The sequence below is a fragment of the Excalfactoria chinensis genome, chromosome 22, assembly GCF_039878825.1.
Source record: "Excalfactoria chinensis isolate bCotChi1 chromosome 22, bCotChi1.hap2, whole genome shotgun sequence".
Lineage (NCBI taxonomy): Eukaryota > Metazoa > Chordata > Aves > Galliformes > Phasianidae > Excalfactoria > Excalfactoria chinensis.
The window spans coordinates 4,370,554-4,393,303 of record NC_092846.1 but is presented as its reverse complement, the minus strand read 5'-3'; the positions used below and the strand labels follow the sequence as shown (position 1 = coordinate 4,393,303).

General features: G+C 48.7%; 1 protein-coding gene across 1 annotated transcript in view; it reads right to left on the bottom strand.

Moving 5' to 3' along the window:
- CSMD2 (CUB and Sushi multiple domains 2) overlaps nucleotides 1-22,750 on the bottom strand; it is a 191,898-nt gene that overhangs the window by 63,461 nt on the left and 105,687 nt on the right. The window contains exons 16-30 of the mRNA XM_072355231.1: nucleotides 22,062-22,256; nucleotides 20,853-20,991; nucleotides 20,504-20,691; nucleotides 20,233-20,421; nucleotides 19,946-20,062; nucleotides 16,796-17,011; nucleotides 15,574-15,762; nucleotides 13,777-13,946; nucleotides 13,395-13,551; nucleotides 12,942-13,133; nucleotides 11,782-11,908; nucleotides 9,826-10,028; nucleotides 7,721-7,912; nucleotides 5,331-5,469; nucleotides 4,767-4,954 (exon numbers count right to left, since the gene is read on the bottom strand). Of these exons, the coding sequence (XP_072211332.1) occupies nucleotides 4,767-4,954; nucleotides 5,331-5,469; nucleotides 7,721-7,912; nucleotides 9,826-10,028; nucleotides 11,782-11,908; nucleotides 12,942-13,133; nucleotides 13,395-13,551; nucleotides 13,777-13,946; nucleotides 15,574-15,762; nucleotides 16,796-17,011; nucleotides 19,946-20,062; nucleotides 20,233-20,421; nucleotides 20,504-20,691; nucleotides 20,853-20,991; nucleotides 22,062-22,256 (2,601 nt within the window). The remainder of the gene's footprint in view (nucleotides 1-4,766; nucleotides 4,955-5,330; nucleotides 5,470-7,720; nucleotides 7,913-9,825; nucleotides 10,029-11,781; nucleotides 11,909-12,941; nucleotides 13,134-13,394; nucleotides 13,552-13,776; nucleotides 13,947-15,573; nucleotides 15,763-16,795; nucleotides 17,012-19,945; nucleotides 20,063-20,232; nucleotides 20,422-20,503; nucleotides 20,692-20,852; nucleotides 20,992-22,061; nucleotides 22,257-22,750) is intronic.

Genomic DNA, 22,750 nt, shown 5'->3' with positions numbered 1-22,750 from the left:
GTTTAAGCATTAAATCACGGGCTTTTAGTATTTGGGGAGGGATTGGAGGGAGAAGAGAAAAACAACCAAGCCCCCAGGTCTTGTTTTTGCTCATTTTTTTCTCCCCAGTGAAAAACAGGATTCACTTCATGTCTGCCTTTACACAACAGCTGTCCCAGAGATCCCATCAGCAGGGCCCAAAAGGCAGCGAGATGTTACCACCACCAGCAGCTGCCACTTGGTTTATTCCTAGAACAACCAGCTCCCCATTCTGGGAACTGTTTCTTGCATCAGCCAGCTGGGCCCTGAGGATGAGCAGGGCAGATGTGCAGCCCAGAGCCCACTGCAGCACACAAGCCCTTCACAAGAGTAAGTGCTTCATCCTCACTTCCAAAACACTTACTCATTCTGCAAGTCTTTATCTCCCCGAATTGCTAACGTTCACTTTTAGACCCTTTCATACAAAAGCTGCACCCGACCGTTTCTTATGACTGCGTTATGCCTCTTGTGTTGCAAGAAACAGCCTTGCTGCCTTTCATCTCACAAGCCGATGTGGCTTCAACCTGGCAGCCATCCTCCCAGCCAGCTGTCAGATGTCCAGGCCATGTGCTTGATCTCAGCTTCTGCTCCTTCTTTGAGAAGCTGCGATGCTCAGCGCTGGAGTGACTGCAGGCTGCTCCAAGGAGTGCTGGCTGATTGCTGAGATGGCCCCGCTGCTTCTGATGTGTTCTCCTCATTCCTGACCTCTTCTCTGCTCTCTTGAGGGTCTGTGCCTACTGGGATACCACTCACCTCCTGACACACCAGCACATCTCTGCTGAACGGCCCCACTCCTCCTCAGTGGTACAAAGGGAGGCAGGAGCTCAAGGAAGCACTGGGCTGCGTGTTGACAGCAAAAGACTCATAGAGGGATGTAGAAAAGCCACAGCTAGAGCAGCCTTTGATTTATTGGGCTACAAAGTGAGAACAGTGCTTGCTCATTTAGAATTAATGCTTTATTTTCAATCACCCACTTTAGAAGTTGAGGACTTCACCACCATGTCCCAATTAACATGGAGTCAGGCTGCCAAATGTTTAGAAAAGAATCGAGACACAAATGCCACGAGAATTGGCTCATTAGCCCATGGAAAGCAGAGATTTTCTGCACTTCCCCTCTTCTTTCTCAAGGAAAACTCAAAGCCTGCAGGAGCTCCTAGACAGAGAGGTCAGGCTTTTATCAGCGCCTTCAGAACAGCTCCATCAAAGAGCATTGTCTGCCCCGCACATCACCAGCTCCATGCCTGCGAACACATGCAAGCCTTTAATAAGCGCTAAGCCTTAAAGCAACACCCGGAGAAAATGCTTAAAAGAGTTTTTCACAGCAGTCATCACATACTGAAGAGAAGACAAATTACATCAGGATCTCCCAGCCCAGGCGCAGCGCAGCCTCCTCCCACTCATCCCAGCAAACCAGACTGCCTGATCCAAAGAGAACCTCGATACTTCCCCATGACGTTGTTTCAGGCTCAAGCATCGTTTCCCATTTGTTTCAACAGCAAACAGCACTAGATGGTTTTTAAACAGCTCGCCTCGCAACACACTGTGCTCAGCAGTGTTTCTGCGAGGAATTTCCACCTTAAATAACCCATAAGTAATGCTGAGTGCATGTTTATAGGCTCGGGATGGGCAAAATACTTCTGGCAAAATAATAATGGGTTTGAAATAAGGTGAGGTTTTTCTGTTCTTTTCTTTCCCCATTCCTCCGGATGGGTGAAAAGTAATCAGTTTTGCTTCATTTGCTTTCAATTTCACGCCTCTTCACTTTTGGCCTGAAACAGAAACAGGAAGCACTAAAAAAGCAGGAGAAAACCTCTTGCTTCGGAGCACCTCACGTGGGAACTCCTTCCCACTTTGCGCCCTACACATGAGGAGCCAGACCTGAATGCACAATGCAGGCCCTGCTCAGCAGCACAGCATCAGTGCACGCCGTTGGGATGGAGGTGGAAAGCACTGGAGGATATCTGGTGGCATCCCCTGGCAACAGCAGCTGAATGGGAACCCCTCACACACAGGGCTCCTTTAAATGGACTGCAACCAGGTTTGGGGACTGCTCTGCAGCCATCAATCTCCCAGCTATTACTGAGGCACAGAAACGTAATCTTGGTTCAGAAGCTAATAAATACGGAGATACTGAGATAAGGACTTGAAAAATATTCTTAAGCAACCACTGGAACAAAAGATAAATTTTAGGAAATTGAAAGCAATGTCTTTCCTGTATTTAAGCTTTTGTTTTGTCACTGTCCTTCCTATTGTGTAGCGAAGAACTTATCATCCGTTTGCTTTGCTAGACTAATGCTTGTCAGGCTCCAGTGAATCTGCTACGAACAAAGCAAGCTGCTTGCAGTAACAGCAGCTCTAACCAAGCTGGGGTTGCAAAGAAGCACTTTGTTAAGGACTGTGATAACATCTGCAGACCTTGATGGGATGCCTGAGGAGAGGACTTTTCCAGCCCTAAGCCAGAACCTGCTCAGCACAGCTTATTCATCCCAAAGGATGCAATTCCTCCCTGGCTGCAATCCCCCAAACTCTTGCACTGAAGTTCCACCTTCCTCTCTGAACCCAGCCAATGCTTTACATGGACCATAAACCAAACCTCGCTACACTGAAGTGTATGTGCACTTATGCTTTTTGCTAGTAACCTTAGTTTGATTTTTCCTTTTGCTCCGCAGCTGACACTGCATCATGGATACAAAGCAGAGATGTGTCCTCATCTATCAGAAATCCCTCTGGGATCGCACATCAGTGTGGTTAAATGGGGATCCAGGCGAGCTGCTGAGCTGCCCTCCATCACCTCTGTGGCACTGCTGCATTTCCACTTCATTCTCACTGCCACAAAAATCAGCATAATAAAAGCCAAACTCATTCTTTTCCTCTGTTTTCTCCACTCCTCCCGGCCCCAGAGGACAACTTTCTCTAGAAGAGCCATTGCCCCTGAAACAATTTCAGCTGAAGCATCCAGGCTGTTTGAAATTCACCCCACACGCCATAGCTGCAGGCTAGCAGCACAGTCCCAGTCCCAGGGAAGATGCGGGATTTCAAGGAGGGGCTGACAGATGGCTGCTTTGTTTTTCCACCCAAATATCACCAAAAGAGGACTACAAAACCCTTGGTAATTAACAGCGTTTCACATAGAGCTGATGCAGGTCACACAGGGCATGCAGGGAGGTAGGGGCAAAAGCCTATGGTGTGCTGCAGCACTGACCATGCACAGCGGGGCAGCAGTGGGGCAGCGTCTTTGAACTGTACTTGGGATCCCACGCTGGCAAGGAGCTGAGCTCAGTGTTTGATTTTCTTTCACACTCGCTCCCCCCTGCTCTTCTTTTCTTCTTCCCTCAATTCCCATAAGTTCTATTTGCCGCTGCTTATCGGACCCGAATCCCGGGTTCCTTTTAAAGTGTGGGGAAATTAATGAGCGAACCGAAAGCCTCATTCTTTTCTCCCAGCAGTTTGGCTTTTTGGGAAGCATGCAGGCACAATTAACACTGTAGGAGTGTTTAGGAGAAAAAGGCATCGCACAACAACCCTAATTTAATGAGATTTCATTTGTTAACCACTTTATAACTGCCCAAAAAGGAAAAGAAGAGAAACCCAAGACTTAATTGTCAGTGAAATTCATTCTAATGCTAGCAGGAAACTTTTAATCTCTCTGATCTTAAGCAGTGCTGGTCATCTTCATCCTATGATCCCACACCTTTACTGCAGGGAAACCCATCTGTTCCTGTACGGGTAATAGGAACTGCCATTTTGTTATCATTTAACCTTTGGTCAGGTGAACTCAATAGCAGGAACCACTGATGGAAGTGGTACTGGAAAAGGGAAGTGCCCGAGCACACTGAAAGCACAGCAGCAGCCCATCAGCTCTCCAGCACAGCCCATACAGCAAGCTTGTAGGTATAGACCACATATAGACCACATAAGCCTGAAGAATCATTTCTTCATAGCTCCGTTTTTTGCAGCTCTTATTTTTCCCTGTCTTGCATAATCCTGGCTCATGAGATCCAGTTTTTCAGAGCCTGTTTTTAACGCCAGTGTGTAACAACTCTATTCTTCTGCCTACAAACAAGCAACAGGCTTTGCCAAAGCCTCCCTTTTGCTCTCTTGTCTCCTGGAGCAGCAGTGCCAGCTCTGTCAATCTCAGCTTGCTCCATCAACAGAGAACTCATAGCATCCAGGGAACACTCCAACCACTGCCCGTGTCCCCCACAGTGGGAGCTGAAGCCACCAGAAAGCAGAGGCTTGCTCCTTCCTTAAGCAAGCAAGAAGAAAAGCGAACTCTTCAGCAATACACAGAGCCAAGAACCGAATCTTGTGTTCTTTTTACTGATTATTACTGAATTTTTAAGTAAACGCTTCAGAACCTTAAGCAAAGCAAAACAGATTTCAGGAGAGCTCCATTGATTCCAAGAAAGCTGAGCATCCAACCTCTGTGATCCTCACCTCCACCCCCAGTCACCCAGCTGCTCTTGAATGACTTACCAACGCTTCAGATCGAGATCCCAATACAGGGTATGCAGGTCTGCACCTCCTTTCTCAGACAAAGCTGCTTTTGCTGCTATGAATAAATCATACAGCCACGGCATTGCGTGGTGTTCCTAACAACCCTTCAATAGTTTGATCATTTCTGCTGCTCAAAGCTGAAATTAAATGGCATGTTCTGCTAAGGGGAGGACAGAGCTATTTCAGTTCGCTGCGGTCGAACCCCAGGTCCTGTTAGTTAGCTGGGCCAGGCATCCCTGGGCAGCTCTTACCTGTGTATTCAATGACAAATCCAGTATTGCTGACAGAGGCATCGCTCCGGAAGGCGAGGAAGAGGCTGTTACTGCTGCTCTCTATCCTCTCAGGTAGCTGGGAGCCATAAAAGCTTCCAATCAGGGGACTGAGAGAATCGGGTCCGTCGTAAATGTGAAGGAAATCATAGCCAGGCTCCAAACTGAAGCTGCGAAGAAAAATAAAACAAAAAAGGAAGGGTGTGTGAAGCATCAGCATGATGCAGTGGGAGCCCCTGGGAGAACAGCAGGCTGGGGTCTGGGTGGGCTGCACCCCAGCCAGCTCCCCAGCTAAGGACAGGACACCTCTGCCTCCATTCAGTACATATATAAGCATCAAGGAGTGGTGATACAGTCAAGTTTGTGATGCTACAGGGGTTTCCTATGCTGCATCAGTGACACGGTTATATTCGGGGCCAGTCCTACCAGCTCTGGGTTGCTTCCTTCACGGAGCCTTGGATCCACAGGCAGCCCAGAGCCAGGCAGTGCCCCAGGGACAGCATCTCCCCCCCAGCCCACAGAAGGGAACAGCTCTGGGGTACGTACATGTTAAATACCAGGGCAATGACATAATCAGGGGAGACTGTCAGCTTCCAGTCGCACTCCTTCCCCGGCGGGTAGGGCTCCGGGTACTGCGGGGACAGGATCACCCCTGCTGGTCCTGTCAGGATCCCTCCGCAGGGAGCTGAAGGCAATCAGGCAGAGTGAGACATTACAAATAGCAGATGAGATGCAAGGAGGGAGGGAAAAAAAGAGAGAGGGGGATGGATACGGGGACAGAGAGACAGACTGCGAGGCCATCAGGTGTTCCAGGTGCTACACAGAGAAAGAGCTACAGCTGCTGCTACCATCTTCATAAGCTACACCAGGACCCAAAAGGAGACAGAGCTACTTCGTGCTCTTCTGCTGTGCAGGCAACTCCAGGTAACGTCTGGCCTGTCGCTAAATAAGTGAAAATGCTGTCTGGGACTAATGATGTGATCGCGTTTATTACGCTCACCAACACATTAAGTGCCAAGCTGATAGAAAAATCAATTATTACCTTTTTTAAAGGCTGAAAGTGCCTGCGTGTATTTCCACAGCTGCAAATACTCAGGATTGATTTATTCGTCAGCCTTTCCACAGTTCCTTCGTAAGAGTCGATGCCCTCAAATCCTCCCTGCTGCTCAGATCAATCCCCCCCCAACACTGCGGTGGGGTGAGCAACCAGCAGCCTACAGCACTGCACACACCTGCTGGGAACTGAGTCGTGTGGGGCAGAAATATGGGGGGGAACATCAGAGGGCTTTGGCATGAAGGTCTGTATGTGTGTGTGTGTCTATATATGTGTGTGTGCATCCTGCAGCCCTCACTGCACACCTCTGGGTAACAGGTAGCATTTCATGGGGCTGCGCTGTAACAGATCACACATCATGGAGCAAAATAAACACCCTTGGCCCAAAGCAACTTCTCTAATGAAGGAGACCGCAGGCATCAGATCTGCCACCCATCCTGAACAGAGAGCTTGAAGGAACCACAAGCAAGTAATCCATGTCCATCCACCTTCACCTCAGCCTGCAGGGTGCCCTGCTCTACCAGATGAACGTTATGGGAAAATTGAGAAGGAACTAAAACACGCTCATTTCTGAGCAGCTGATGGGAAACGACTGCTTAACACCTTCTAATTTCCTTTGAAAATCCCATAGTCTCCAAAGGATTTGGTCTGGAAACTCATTCAATTCGCAGCTATTTGGATCCAGCCTTCAAATGCCCCATATCTCAAGGGTTTATTTCAGCGGACGTTTCGGTTCAGCCCACATTGTTTAGCGACCTCAGAAGTTGTACAAAATAGATGTGAAAACGTATTTGAAATGCTAAGTACAGTCATCAAACCCAAGCCTTCAGTTAAACCCCATTTTCTCCATCAGCTCTAACCAGGCCGCCCGTTACGCAGTTACCATACAGCTGGCATTATCTGACTACTGAGCATTTCTCCAAATCCTTTGCCAGCGAGGGAAGGGAAGGAGCCAGACATGGCTTTCAGCTTCGTCACAGAGCTCACATCTAAAACAAGGCTGCTCAGCTCAAAAAGGACCCATTGCAGATCTCCGTGTCAAACTGCCTGTGTGAAATGATGCACGAGAGATCCCGTACCCAGATTAAGGTTGCGCAGCTCCGAGAAGGACTGCGAGCTCAGCTCCTGGAGTGCAGGAAAACTAAACAGGAGAGGGATGATGAGATGGGCATGACATGCACTTATAGCTCCAGGAAGACCAGAGGGACCGCCCCCATTGGGCTGAATGGGTGCCACAGCAGATCATAAGGACAGTCATTCAGAAACGGAGTCATCCTGGAGGGAGCACAGATCCTGTGTGTGCTGCAGAACCTTCTTAGCTGGCATTAAACCAGATGTTAGAAGCACAAGTAACTGATTTTCCTTTCTTGGGACAACACCACACCAGAAGGAATGAAGTTACAGGATGAATAATTTGTGGCTACCGTTTAACAGGCCAACACAGCTGATGCTCATTGCTCCCATGCTCTTAGCATGACTGCTTTTGTGTGTTGTTGACAAAGGGGAGCTTCTTTGATCACTTTATGAGCTCAAAGAGGACGTCAGAGGGTTCTCTCTTTGGAGTCTGTTATCTCCTCATGCAGAAATCATTTACCCGTGACCCCAATCTCCTCCACCAACCTGAGTTTTCAACAAGCCTTTCATTTTGACTTGTCAGGTCACATATTATCACTTACACTGCAGCACGTCCTATGAGCTTCCAGCACTACCTACACTCACATTGCCTCAGACACTGCAGGGATGAACCTGACGTGGCTGAGACATGTACCTCCATGTACATCTCTTCAAACCAGGTGGGACTCGTCCCCTTCAGACGGGGACATCTTGCAGTAAAACCATGCAGGGAAGCCAATGCAATGGGAGGAGGGATGCTGGCTCATACCTGTGCAGGATGGAGGGTCCGGCTGCCAGAAGAATCTGTTCTCAATCTGCACACAAGTGATTTTGGCCTCCCCTTGTAAAGCATATCCTGGGTTACACTGGAAGACGATGGAGTCTCCTGCCTCCTTGCTGTCACCACTCCGGCTCCCGTTCTGGGGGATCCCTGGGTCATTGCAGGAGGTGGCAGTGGAAACTGACGAGTATTAAAATGCAGATTTAATACAAATACATTTCCTCTTGCTTTATACCATTTCCCATTGCAAAATGAAGAACCTTGCTTATTTCCAACGCTTTCACAACACATTACGTTCCATAGGGGAACGCCAAAGCTCCCTCCCTCTTTGCTACAGGTTAGGAAGTGCTGTAAAACATTATGCAGACCATTGGTTGCCAGGTAAGCTGATGAAGCTTCCTTCCTTCCCGGGCACTGCAGCACTGTCCTTAAGCAGAAACCCTGGCCATGGCTTCCTGCTCCATCCTTCCTCCTTCAGGATCTCCTCAAGTCATCACACACACAAAAGCTGCCTTTAACTTTACAGTGAACATCTGCCACTCCAGCTGGTAGAGGCTCTGGGGAACAGCAGGTTCAAGAACACAACAGAGAGTGCAAGTTTGATGCGCAATTGTGCACATGCGTCTTTATTTACCAAGTCCAGCCATCACTGATCTTACATGGCACGTTTTAAAGAATCCTATGTATGACACACTGCAAAGTAAACTCATCTGCTAGCACTTCTCACTTCCCCTGTGTGGGAGGGGAAATTTTGCCTTTAGCCCTGTAAGCATCATGCCTGACCTTTTGGAAACAGACCTGCCTTGCTGCCATGTCCCTGCAGGCTGTGAGCTGAGCCCTGTTGGTATCCCAGCCCTCCCCAGGCAGCTGGGGCAGGCAGCACAGCTCCATTTAACTGCAGGGAAAGTCTTGGAGTCACACAAGTTGTGCAAGCTTATATAGATCATTGAAGTTCACAAGATCCAAAACTGTCAACTTCTAAGCTTAGGGCTGGCTGCTTAGTCACACCTTGTGAACAAAGGCTTTGAGCAGAAGCATTCAATAAAGACCAGCTCTGTATCAGGCAGCAAAGCAGAGCTTACTTCCTGCTATGTTGATACGAGCCCATTACACCTAGCTGGTTTACAGCAAGCTCTTCTTAAAAGAGCCAGAGGAAATCCCTCTCTCACTTTCTGTGCAGCTGAAGATAAGGGCAAGGCAGCATCCTGGTCCTCCCTGGCAGACAGACACGAGCCTGGCATGGAGCAAGGAAGGCAGAGCTCTCCTCTGCCATGGTCTCCCAGAAGCTCTTGCAGCATTGCCAGCCTTCCCCCTAGAGCTGATTTGCTCTCCAGGCCACCCAGCAGAGCCAGAACACAAAGCTGTGGGCAACAACTTGGGAGTGACAGAATCAGTTCTGCTGCTTTGATGTGCTGGAGTCCCAGAGAAGCTACATCACCATTTCAATAGTTCATCGAGCTATTTACTGCCATCTCCAAAATGGGCAAGTGCTGGTTGGGTACTGAAAAAGACAGTGAAGGCCTGGAAACCTCTTTGCATATTGAAATGTATTGCCCTAATGTAATTGGAATAAATGTGCTTGCAAAGCCAGGTCTTAGGCAATGACCAGCAGGACTCAGGCAATGACAAACTGCAGTTGCCTTACAGGTCATGCTGCTGCTTGCAATGACATCCGTACAGCAAATAGAGCTTCTTGGGATCTGCATCTCAGGGGACCCAATTTGAGGCATTTTAAATAGACTTGGTTTGCAGAGGCTGCTGACCAACTGCTCTCAGAACACCCGGTAGAAGCTGCCTGTAATGCTGATGTCTCCAAGGGAAGTGCTGGGAATATGTTGGAAAATATCTGTAATTCCTTCTGTGTGTTCCACCATGTGCTGCTCTTTGCCTTGCTGCCAAACTCACAGCAGCAAAAGGGAGCACAGAATTTAATCACATTGCAAGGAGAAAGTGTGAGAGTCTTCTCTATGCGTGGAGACCCAAAAGCACAAATAGCCACAAGTTCTTGCTGCTGCGTTCAGTGCCACCTCGGGTACAGAAATCACATGCAAAGACAAGCTTGGACAGCACTGAGGAAAGAATGCAAAGCTTACCTGAAAACTGAATGGCGAAGCCCTGCTTGCTTGTGAAGAAATCAGTGTTGAACTGCAGGATGACAGAATTGAAAGTACTGTGGACATCACTGGGCAGAACGGACCCACTCATCTCCTTCAGGAGGATCCCATTCTCCACTGGGCCGTCCCAGATCCTCAGCACATCGTGGAACTCCTCAGTGTGGAACACCATGAAATGGAGTCTGTGAGGCAGAAAGAACAGGAGGTCAGACCCAAACTGAGCTCTGCCATCATTGCTGGGAGGGTTACAACAGCACTTATACCAACCTCAGAGCCACTGAATAGGAAACGTGCTCTCCTGCTGTCTGTCACTCCAGCTTAAGTCCAATGCTGCTTTCACACTGCGTGTGCTCAGACCTTACAGTGGAAGCTGCCACAGACAGAGGGCTCAGCCAAGGACATACAGACAACGTGCAGCAGGGAGGCACAGAGGCTGTGAACCGGAGGACAGAGGCTTTGCCCTTGTTTTTACTGAGCTCTATTACAGATAACCACCGAAGGACTGAGAAACTTATTCCAAAAGGAAAATTATCAGTAAATGCGTTCAGGTCCCTCCAGACAACTGATGGATTCTCGTGCAATTCACACATTGTCCCTGCAGTTGCACACAGCAACAACCTTGGCCGTCCTTTGGCTTTTTTTTCTTGCTGTCCTACAAGGAGCAGCTTTTTGTCTACCGATAAAATGCATTGATTTTTGTTACCTGCTCTCAGATCAAAGAATTTGCTCGTGGCACCGAGCAGATCTTGTACACCAGGGGGGGAAAAAAAGGAAAGGAAAATAACACCGCTCTCTATTTAAATAGTGTCATGCTGGAAAAGAAACCCTCAGCAGGACGTGAGGTGCCCCAGGGGTTAATGAAACAGGGCAGCAAAGTAGGGTGGCAAACAGCAAGTGCAAACCAGGGAGTGTGTGTGTCTGTTCACACATGGGCACAACTAATCCCCTCTCACAGCACAACCCTTTAACTTTCATGGCAGTAATGGACACACTCGTTTCCCTCTCTCATTCCTTCCTTTCCTTCTCCTCCTTCCGTGCAGATACAGCTTTATTCAAAAAGCTGTGGTGATTAATTTTAATGTAGGTTATAAATGAGGGCTTTATACAATTACATCATGCGTGAAGAGGATTATTTTTCCAATGGATTACCATAAAAATGAACTTGCTGAGAATGTGCTCTCAACTACCCAGAGATCATCTGTTCTCCTGTGCCATCAAATAAAGGAGCAGAAGAAGGGAGCTTTCATCTCTGGTGACAAAGGCAGGCTCTCAAGGTGCACTGCCATACACGTGCCTGGCATCACTGCATCCCTTCATTCCAGCCCCATCCCCTTCCAAGAAAGAGGAGAATTCAACTGGAAGCTGCTCGGGCAGGAGCTGAGCTGGCTCTGCTCTTCCTTCTACGAGCAATATCAGAAAGCATCCGCTATTGAGCCGCTCTGAGAGCACACCTAATGGAGGGAATTTCTCCATTAAGGAAGAAAGAAAATACTGAACCAGGTCTATCCCCACAGAATCTATTGACAAAAGCACCGCAGCGCTCAGCAAGATGAGCAGTCAATGCTGAAGAGCAGATGAGTGCTGATACAGCGAGGGCTCCGTGGTGAAGGCAGAAGTGTACATTCAGAAGCCATCCTGAGCCTTTCCCTTTAGGAGAGCAACCGTATTTTATCTGTTCTTCTTATGATTAAAGCCATAAAACAGTAAGATTAGAAGATGAAAGCTGGGTGTTGGGCCTCATTTTTCCAGCTGGGGACCCCCATGCCTCGCCATTCATTCTCACAAGTCCATTTTGGTGCTAACTTACTCCGACACTGCAAATGGATCCATCCATCCAAACCGGATCCATCGCTGCCTTCCATTCCCCTTTCCTGGGATGTGATCTTCCAAGCAATTCTATACAGGTAAAAACCAGCACAAAGAGCTTCTACTCACCCTATCGTGCAACCAGCTTCTGCCTCTATGGACCAAATGCAGTTCAGGTTGTGATCGTAGGGTGTGGGGTAACCAGGGGACAGAATCCGTCCTGACGTCTCTCCTTTGATAGAACCCCCACACTCAGCTGGAAGAGACACGTGGGTTAGTGAGAAGATTCACTGCGTATCAGGGCTCCTACCTGGCAACAACACGAACCTCAGCCTTGCAATACAACAGAGGATTTGTCCCCATTTAAAGAGATTCTTACAGCCTACCAGGCAAAGCTAAGGAGTCGCTGCATTCAGCTAAGGGAGAGTCATCAAACAACAGCACTATGTTCCCACATGCTCATGAAGACGCGACCATTCTTGTGTACGTCCAGCAAGCAGGATGGAGGCAAACAGGATGGATAAATGACAGAAATTTGTCTTTTTCCCCTCAACAAGCAAAGCTAAAACTCAGCAGAGCTGCGGCACAGAACCCCAATGGGGGAGAATTTGGTGTGCCAATGGCTGAGCATCACATGGAAGCAGCTGCTTGAGAGCTCCAAGAGGATGAAGGCTGTAAGAACTTTGCCGTGCCCTGGAAACCCTCATTACTGACATGGATTTGGGCAGGCGCACTTCATTTGGATGCACAAAACTCAACAGCAGGGTTTTCTAAGCAGTAAGATCCCCATCTGGAGAGTTACAGCTAAAGGGGAAGCCAGGACTTGGCGAGGAGAAGACTGAGGGAATTAAAATACCCGAAAAACTGGAATGAGGTGTCATGTAGCTCTCAAGTCAACATGGCTCTGATGTGTCAAACTCCAGGACACGCTGCTGTCTGCCACTGCCAGGCAGTGCTGCTGCATTTAACACAATGTGTTCATCAAGTGAAAGGACAAGGACTGCAAAAGCAGCAGCCTCCTTGCAGAGAAGCACGAAACCTTGTCCAATCTGTGCTCACAGCAGTGCTTCGTGTTAACATTGCCTGGAGAAGTTTGTTTTGCAGCTATCGCTGCTCTCGATCTGAAGATGCCTTACACGGGATCCTTATCATTACCTTTTGATGTAGATGGCTGCAATCAATATAAAGATAATATCACACGTAGTAGCTACAGAGAAAGGAAGGGCGTTGGTGCAGTGCCCACAAGCAAAGAATGCAATGGAGGGCTTTCTGAAAGCGAGAGCTCTCACCCACACAGGTTGGCAAGGGCTGATCCCAGGCTCTCCGCTCCCCAGTCAGACAGACCAGCACTCTGCTGCCCCGCAGGGAATAGCCGGGGTCACAGCTAAACGACACGGAGCTGCCAGCAAAGTGCCCCTCATCGTGGACCTTGTAGCCAAACTGCGGGATGCCGGGATCCTCACATTTGATGAGTTCAAAACCTGGATGGGAGAAATGGCGTCAGCTCTTCTCAAGCGTTCAACAGTCAGAAGGTGTTAACACAAAACCACACCGAGTCTTTTCCTCCTAAGAAGATGCTCTGATGGAAGAAACAGCCCATGCAGAGTTCTGTTTCTTGTAGGCAGAGCTCCTCTCCCCTGCTCAGACTCCACTTCAGACTACAAGAGGACCGTGTCCCTCTTCTCATGCAGCTGTAACACAGAGCCATACAATTACACCTCAGATCTGGGCCTAAGACTTACTAGTAAACTGCAGCTCAAAGCCTTTGCTGGTGTTCTCGCTGTTGGTGATGAACTCGAGCCACATGCTGCTGGAAGTGCTGTTGATGCTGGTGCTGAGCATTTCCGAGCGGCTGAAGGAACCCAGCAGGCGAGCAGAGCTGTTGCTGCCATCATAGACCTGGGAGGAATAAAAGACACATTCTAGAAAACACCTTTTATTGCCAATTTAGGGGTCAAAACCAATCCTTCCGTGCACCTCAACAAGGACAGAGCCGTTCTCTGGCTTTAGCACAGCAGAACACACCTTGTGACATCAATTCCTCCTACAAAACCAAGAGCATCAAATTCCTTTCAGACCATGAGCTTGTTAGCATCACCGCCCTTCATTGCAACAAAGAGTTACCTTGAGGACATCTCCTGCTTCCAGTTCAAAAGTCCTGGCTTTCAGCTGGATCCCCTTTCCCGGCTGTGTCTGGATGGAGTAGATGCACTCGTGGTTGTTGTTGTAGTTTATTGGGTAGTTGGGGGACAGCAGAACACCTTGGGTTCCAGTTACAGATGAACCACATTCAGCTACAGAAAGACACAGAAGCACCCTTTAATAACCCACGCGTGCATTCGAGCCATACAGCACATGCAGGTGATTCCTTCACATGGCCACGGATGCTCACTCCTTCCTACACCCATCTGCTAACACAGCCATGAACTTTACTTCCAAGTGCTGCTACTGAAAACCAACCCCCCAAACAGCACAGAGCAACCCCACCTGAGAGAGGGGCAGGATGACGGGATAAGCTGCTCTTGCTTTCTAACCAGATCCATCCCTAGAACAGGACCTGAATACGATGTGCCTGTGGGCTGCCAGCAAAAGCAGATCTCTAGGGCCTTAGGAAGGAGGTCCCCAGTTTCCAGCTGTACCCTTACATGGGCCTGAGTGTGCAGCAGGGGCATCGTGGAAAAAGCTGCCACCAGAGCAGTGCACAGATCACCAGACAAGCAATCCAATCCATCACCACAAACCAGCGCGCTAACTCTAAGCCAGCTACTGCTGAGATCTGGGCACATGGAACTCGTGTGTCCATTTAGGGATGTCTGCAGGGCAGCCTTAAAGCCGCGTCATGATGCTTTTTGATTTCTATTCCCCTGATGAGCTTTCTCTGCAACCTCATTATTATTCATGTCCTGAAGAGGCTGCTTGTCACAGCAGGATGATGCAGCCCTGTGACCTAGGCATTAAACAGTGCTGGGAAACGCATTCAGCATGACAGGACTCAACAGCAAAGCTCAACAGACTGCGAAAGCAAACCGGCTCTTGCTGGGACGTAACATCCCTCAAGGGCCACAGATGAGGAACATCCACCTAGCAGGCTTTGCTGGAGAGATACCAGGTATCAATGTGGTCTGTCTGATCTGCACGCATCCCCGTGCTGCTCCGGGTGACCCAGGCAGCAGCAAAGCACTGCATATTGTACAGCAAACCCAGGAATACGTTCAATCTTCCTTCTGCAAAAGCCTGAGGCGCTGGCAATCCTTCTTCCCTCCTACTTTTATTGCTGTTACACTGGTACTCCTGTTCTGTTGTGCTCAGAGGGCACTGTGGGCAGCTCACCAGGCAACCCGCAGCCCCTCTGCATTAGGGCTGACAGCCAGCAATTGGCTCAGTGCTTCAGGTGACCTCCTCCTCTCCTCTCCCCTACATGTCTATTTATTAGTATAAATAACTGCAAGAGAGATTGCAAAAAACGAACTTGCAGTGGTTGGAGGAGGAAGAATTGAAGGTGGAAGAGACAACCACACTGAGGTGAAACCTGCGTTCCTTAAGAGCACCCACCCTGAAGCAGCCTTCATCTCCAGCTTGTTGTGTTTCACAGCACTCTGATTCGAAGGGAGGTTGGCCCTAAAACCACACTGCTTTACAGAACCCATCCCTAAAGGGCTGCCGGAGCTCCCCCAGGTTGCAACTCACTCACTGAGGACCCCAAACCACCACACACCGTGTGTTCCAACCTGAGAGTGGGCTGCAGCCCTTCTGCCCAGCCCTCCCCTTCCCCACATCCAGTTAACAGGACCGAAGCTCATCCCAGCTCCCTCTCCCCAGCCCGGAGGTGTCCCTGGGATAACACCACGCACTTCCCTGCCCTGCTAACCGCTCCAGCACAGTGCAACCAGCCAAGCAAAATGAAAGCACATGACCACCTACCAACACACCTTGGCAGAGGCGAACTCCACACACGCCGTCTCCCCCCGAGGCAGGTGATGCGCGCCGTGCCCTCCAGGCGGTACCCAGGGAAACAGGAGAAGGTGAGGACATCACCCACGCCAAACTGCAGCCCCTTCCTGATGCTGTAGGCTGGGACCTCCGGCTCATCGCAGGGCTCCAAGTCGTATTCTATGGGGGGCAGATGGGCGGTTATTGCACGGCACTGTGATGCCTCGTACCCCATCCTCCCCAACAAGGGCGCTCCGAGCCCCGTGGGTTGTGATCCAGATGTGGGTCAGGTCTGGAAAAGAAGCACTTGTGCAACACATACGACCTGTTAGATCAAGAACACCAGAGCCCGGCTCCCACCAGATAACTCACTTAAACCAGTCCTTATTTCCTATCACTGCTGCCAGCCAAAGCAGAAAGTGACACCAGCGGTGGCAAAGCACGACGGGGGTTTGTCATCCTCCCCCTGGTTTAGTAAAACGAAGATGAACTGATCCGGGTGGGATTTCTGTTGCCTCTACAATTACTAATCCTGGAAATGAGTGAACGCAGCATCCTGCTTGGGGAATGCAAGAGAACATTTAAGCTGCTACTAAATGAAAGGTCATGGAGCAGCATGGAGAAGAGCCAAACGTGCGCCTTTGGCCACAGACCATTTTAAAGGAAACCTCTTTTGGGGGTTATTTGAACAAATAAGAGAGCTGCAAAATACAAAGCAGTGCTTAAACAAATAAAGAGAACTAAAATACATAACTGGCTCCCATTTTCATTTTGTGAGAAAGGAAATAAGTCCCCAAATACGCTGAAAGTAACAGTTATGATTGGACAACGTGAGGCAATTTGTTTGGACAAAAAAGCCATTTCTTCCCCATCAAAATGAAAGTGAACTGGAATCTTTATGTCTAGTTTTCACAGTGTACCACATGGAAATCCACGACTTCAGAGGGCAGGACAAAGGCAATGGGAAGCTTTTTGGAGCTGCATCTATGGCAGCAGATCTGTGCCTCAAAGACAGCAAACACATCAGCACACAGCCCCAAATAACTGCAGTCATGGCCCTTCCTCACCTCCAGGGATGGGGCACCCACAGCTTCTTTGGGGCATCCAGTTCCAAGAACTGCAACCGCATGAACCAATGGGAACCTATTCCCAAGATGAGTGCTGAAGTGTAAAGGAAAGGGAAAGAATGAAGTCCGCCCACCTCTGTCCTTACCTGAGAAGGTGATGTTGAAGCCCTCATAGGACATGGAGAAGTCCGAGATGAAGCGGATTTGTGCTGAGAAGTTCCCAAAGAGCCCAGCACTGAATGGGGCAGGCAGGCGGGAGCCGGTGAGCTGCTTCAAGGGCTGAGCAAAGCTGGAGTTCTCGGTGATGAGGAGGTAATCGTGGCCGTTCTCCAGGTGGAAGGTATGGAAGGTGAAGAACACGCCTGCAGGAGAGAACCAACAGCACCTCAAACCAAAGCTCGCTGCGCTCCCTGCAATGACACCGGGCTCTTTTTTCCTGTTTTCCACTAATAGCCCAAAGGAAAAGAAAAACCATACTGAAAACAGAGGGCATGCTTAAGATACAAGTGGAACAGAAGAGTACAACTGGCCATCAGCACCCCGAGCTATATGGGCAGGCTGCATAGCTGCAATGGCCTTCACACTACTCACAAGCCCTGAACCCAACAGGGCTGCTATGCAAAGAGGCTCCTCCTTGCACACACAGGTGCTGTCATTGCTCTCCATCAGTCGCAGTCTGATCGCTGCTCCTTGTGTGCAATGGGAATGCCCATTGGCATGACCAAGTTCTTGCATTTAAGTCAATGACTAACAGCACAGAGACTGCCAATCTGGGGAGACCCGAGGGCTGTCTCACTCTGCATCCCATCTCTGCCAAAGTGCAGCACCAGCTGCTTGTAGGAAATCTGTAAATAAGGATCAGAGGAATTACCTCCTCCTTGCTCCCCATTCCCCATTAATTTTGGAGATCGGCATGAGATCAACCCAGAGACTGATTAAAGCTCTGGAGCACGAGCTTTAAATCCATCCCAGCAGAATTTCTGTCAGCATCCAATGATAACTCTGAATATTCCACTATAAACTGGCTATCCAATGCAGTTTCCTTCCCAGGATAGAAGGACTCGGAGGTGGCTGACCAACACAAACCCATCCCATGGCCGTGTCCAGGAAGGTGCAGGGAACCTCAGCTGTGTAACGTCTCCATGGCAGCACATCCCTTGTAAGCATTAGCTGGAGCCCGGCAGAAAATGTTTACTTCATCTGTTCCCCTCTGTGGAACTCCATAAAGGCAGGAAACTTTTAAACGTTCCCAAACGTTTATTATCCATCCCAGCAGTACAACTGATTCGAAGCTGATACGAACTGCTTCGGCGTGAAATCTCGGTGAGACGCAGGGAATACAAACTGCTGTAAGCGTTTCTTGTTTATCAGCTGACAGTAGATTTATACCCGTGCCTTTACAAAACCCCATCTAAGGGAGAGAAATGTCACACCTCCCCCCCTCCAACACCAACAGAGCTCCATGCCTGCAAGAACAGCTCCCGATTGCAGGGCTTCAGAGATAACGAACCCAACCACACACACAGGGCTCTCCAGCAGCAGAGCCCACCAAGGGCCGGGTAGCTGGAGCAATACAGGCTAATTACAAACTCATTTTAAAGGACGTGAGACTCTGATTAAACCTTTGCACTGGTCTGCAATTTACCGTGGCACAAAATGTCTCTGTGAATGCAATTGGTGTTGGTTTGGTTTGTTTTTTTTTTTCCCCTCGGTAAAAAGAAACAACAAAACAAATTATAGGGAAAAGAAATCACTTCCAAGTTCCAAGATGAAAAATAAGAGTCTCTTTTTAAGCGTTCGAACATCTTCGAAATTAAGCTGCTTTTAAAGATGGATTGTACAGCCCATGAGTCCATAAAGTCAATCTGTCTGCAGTCACACAAAGACAACTATTATAACAACCAATGTGTTTCAATCGGGGCTCTCATGGGCTGCCCACATGCAAGAAGTTCACAAAGATCTGGGAGTAACCTGAGCTTGGCTTTTACAGTGCAGGCAGATCCATTGGGTCAGCAGCAATAGCCAAAGCAAAACCCCAACGCTACTGTATGGGAGATTGGTACTCACAGCCTGAACCTCTGATTAATCAGCTGAGGCAAGTATGGGGTCAGCTGTGGGAGCACAGGTGAGAGTGATGTAGCTGTGCTCCCGGGAGGGGTGGAGCTTGACTCCATCCCCTCTGAGACCTCATTTAAGGGCTGACTCCCACTGGAGCAGTATCTCTTGGAGATCGCTCACCAGTGAGGACTGCCCCAGCTTCTTCAGCCAAGGCACCACCACTGGTGAGTTTTTCCTTTACTTATTCATTTATACCTTCTGTACATTTTGTTACCATCTGTACATTAAAAACCAATACAGCTACTCAGCCACCTTGTGGGATAAGGGAACTCACAACCACAGCAAGAAGAGTTTCCTGCTGTGTGGGCATTCCCCCACTATCTGAAAATGCACAGTCCTTCAAGCCTTGCTTAGTTGGACCAAAATATCTTCTGATATTAGCAAAAAGAAACCCAACAAAGGTGCACAGGCCATCCGTTGTTACACCTCCTTATATAAAAGTGTCAGTTTGCTGCATTGTGCTTAGCTTAGCAACAGGATAATGCAGTGCCTCGTCACAGAGCTGAATCCAAGGCAGAGTGGATTAATGAAGAGTGGATTGCTGCTACTCAACTGAATAGTTTTCACAGCATGTGATGGTTCCCTTAATGCACTGTGCTGTTCATTGACAAGTTTATTTGCTGTAATACAAATGGCATCGCAAAATTGGCTCATGATAGCTCCCGTTGTGCTGATAGCCAGGATGAGACAGTTACATAACGGCGCATAAAGTTACATAAAGGCTGTACCCTGGGTGCTTACCCCAAGAGCATCCTGACTGCGTGATGAGACCAAGAGTTGGACTCAATGAATGATCCTTATGGGCTCGATCCAACTCAGGATATTCTATGATTCTACGAGACAAATACCACCCTTTTTTCCATATAGAATCTGTTCTCCGATTGTCAGTGATACACTTCCCTGAATTTCTCCTCCAAGACACAAAATTGGCTTGTGCCATGCAGGAGATTGGACTAAACAGGCCCCATGCATTGCCACCATAGCTAGTGGAGCAATGAGAGCTGCAGAGCTGAAGCCAAGGAGGCAAGAACAAAACCACCTTTGGCACCACTCCCTTCCTGTATCAGCATGGTGGATGCCAGTGGTTGGCAGCCCTGGGAGGTTGAAACCAACTGATGTTTGAGGTCCTTTTCAACCCAGGCCATTCTGTGATGATGATGATTCTGAAGATTTCTCACCTTTTCCATGTGATGTTTCTATTGTCCAAGTGCAGTTCAAGTTATTTGGATAAAAATCAGGAAAGCCTGGGGATAAGATTGTACCACTGGAACCACGAATGTAACCTCCACATAGAGCTGCAGGGAAGACAACAAGCAATCAGCTCTTCTGAAGGTCCAAACAAAGCCCAACCCATGAAAACCAAACTGAGCACCCACATCAAACATCATTGCCAACGTCCCAACTGCTGCACTTTGCAGTTCAGTGCTTGCCATCTCCTGCAGATGCTTCCTTCTGCACTCCTTACCCTCGCAGCTTGGCAGTGGCCTGCTCCATTGGAAGTTTGGCTCACACTCCAGGGCTTCGTTGTCACTCAGGGTGTAGCCGGAGTCACAGCTGAACGTCACCAGTGCTCCCACATAGAAATCATTCCCATGGCGCTGCCCGTTGACAGGGATCCCCGGATCCAAGCAGTGGTCAGACTGGAGCTTCACAGCTGCAGCAAACAAAGCCAAGGTGCAGTGATTGACATGGAGGAAGGTCTTTGATTGAGCCCACCATGAACAACTCGCACTTACTTTCATATCGGATCTGAAAGCCAACATCAGAGTGGCTTTTGTCAGTGGTGAAGAGGAGGTAGAGGTAGTTGCTGGTACTGATGAGGAACTGGGGCACCTGAGTCCCATCATAGACACCTATCAGTGGGGAAGAGTAGGACCGGCCGTCTCGCACTTCCAGGGTGTCATAATTCACCTCAGTCTTAAACCTGCAGGAGACACAAGAACACGCCTGAGACAAAGCACAACAGCACTGCTAATTTTGCTTGGTTGTAATTCCAAATGTGCACTAACCATGAGAAGGCAGCACGGGCTGTGAGATAACACACAGGCATAGGGATGTAGGGTCAAACTGGTGAGAAATGCCCACCTGTCAAATGTGATCTTGATGGGGTACCCTGGCTGTGCCTCGATCACCCATGCACAGCTCAGGGAGTCCTTGTAGAAGCCAGGCCAGCCTGGGGACAGGATGGTGCCACTGGGAGACGTCAAGTGGCCCCCGCATGGAGCTGCAAAGAGGAAAGGACACAGACAGGTGTGTGTGTGCCCCAGTGTGAGCTCTGCACGAGTGCTGTGGGAAGGACACCTTCTATCTATCAAACCTACGTCCATTTTATGGTCAGCTGCTTGTAAGAGAAAAATTACACAAGAAAATAAGTCCCGCTTTTCTCTCCATCAAACTTACTGAACACAATCAATGCCTCTTATTTCAGTTTCCAAGACAATGGGCAGGACTGTGCGTGCTTCCTGTGCTCATCCATTTGAACAACCCATGGCCAATTACCAAAAGGATTTCTCAGCATTCAAGCACTTCTGTTATCAAAGTGCTGTAAATACCAGTGCAGGGCATTGCTCCTCCGACAGCATAATACAGACAAAGACTTTTCACCTCTAACGAGCAATTTCTATTTTTTTTCCCCATTTCTTTTCTATGATAGAAGATGTAAAGGACTCCGAAAAAGCTCAGAGATCTGTAACAAAGCCTTTAATGCACCCAATTCATTTCCCCCCATTCCTTTACTGGTTATTGCAGCAGTCATGGCAAGGAGATGCAGATACAATTTATAGCTCCTGATTGCCAGAACCAATTAGAAGGGACTGATGTACCACACCAAGAGACATGCTGACAGTGTGCGTTTGGATGACGGCAGCAATAAGTTCACTTCTCACAGGGAAGATCTGCACCTTTCGTTACATAAATATTATATAATGTATTTTACATGCACCAAAAACCAGGACAGAAGACGTATCTCCACCTGTCCTCCATTCTCTGTTCTCTAATTCCCTTCATGCCAAGAGGAGCGGGGAAGCTTTCAGTCATGGGTAAATCAAAGCTTTCCTTTACTGCTATTAGAAAAGCACCTGTTTGAGACGAGCTGAGCAAATAAAATAACCTCCATCATTCATTTTGCAACAACAACAAACAAATCAGAACTACTGAGCTCAGAGCTCATTGGTTGTTGTGTGAATGGTGCTCCCTTCTAAGCAAACTCTTCCATGCAGGCAACTCCCAGCCTTGGAGTGATGGCCATAACTGAGAAACTGAGGCTTAGAATGGACTTCCAACTCTTAAGTTTACCTTCACATCTGAGCACGGCGTTGTTCCAGACCACGTTCCCTTCCTTCAGGATGCAGGTGATGGTCTCTGAGCCGTGGGTTCTGATGAAGCCCTCATCACAAAGGAACGACACGGAGCTGCCGAGCTGCAGGCTGTCCCCAAAGCGTTTCCCATTCACGGGCACGCCGGGGTCTGGGCACTCGTTGTGCCTGAATGCTGGGAGGCAAAGAGGACAGTGAGCTTCCCCAGCCCTCTAAAAATACCACAGTGCATGTGTGCATCTACATAGATGGGACATCAGTTACCCATTAAGCACACCGTGTGATTCACTGCCGTGCGGTCCCCAGCCTTCCTTGTCACCATTACTGGGATAAAAGCAAGGACACAAAGCCATTACCTTCCTACGTGTTGCAAAGTTAAGGATGGAATTGCACAGACACATTGCTCTGGTTAAAGGACTGCCCTTTTCCTGCAGCTAAAGCTAGGACAGCCAACCAACCAGAGAACGAGCCCATAGCTTTAGCTTCCCATTAAGTGCCTAATTATGTACTATATCTTCACAGGCTCGGAGGTGGTCTTCCGAGATGAACAATATATAAAAGATTAAAGCCTCCAGATTCATTACACCCACATGCTATCCATTTCTTTAATGCATTTGGCCAAGCACAGTTCTGGATTCCCTACAAAGCATCCTCTCCCTTACAATAACG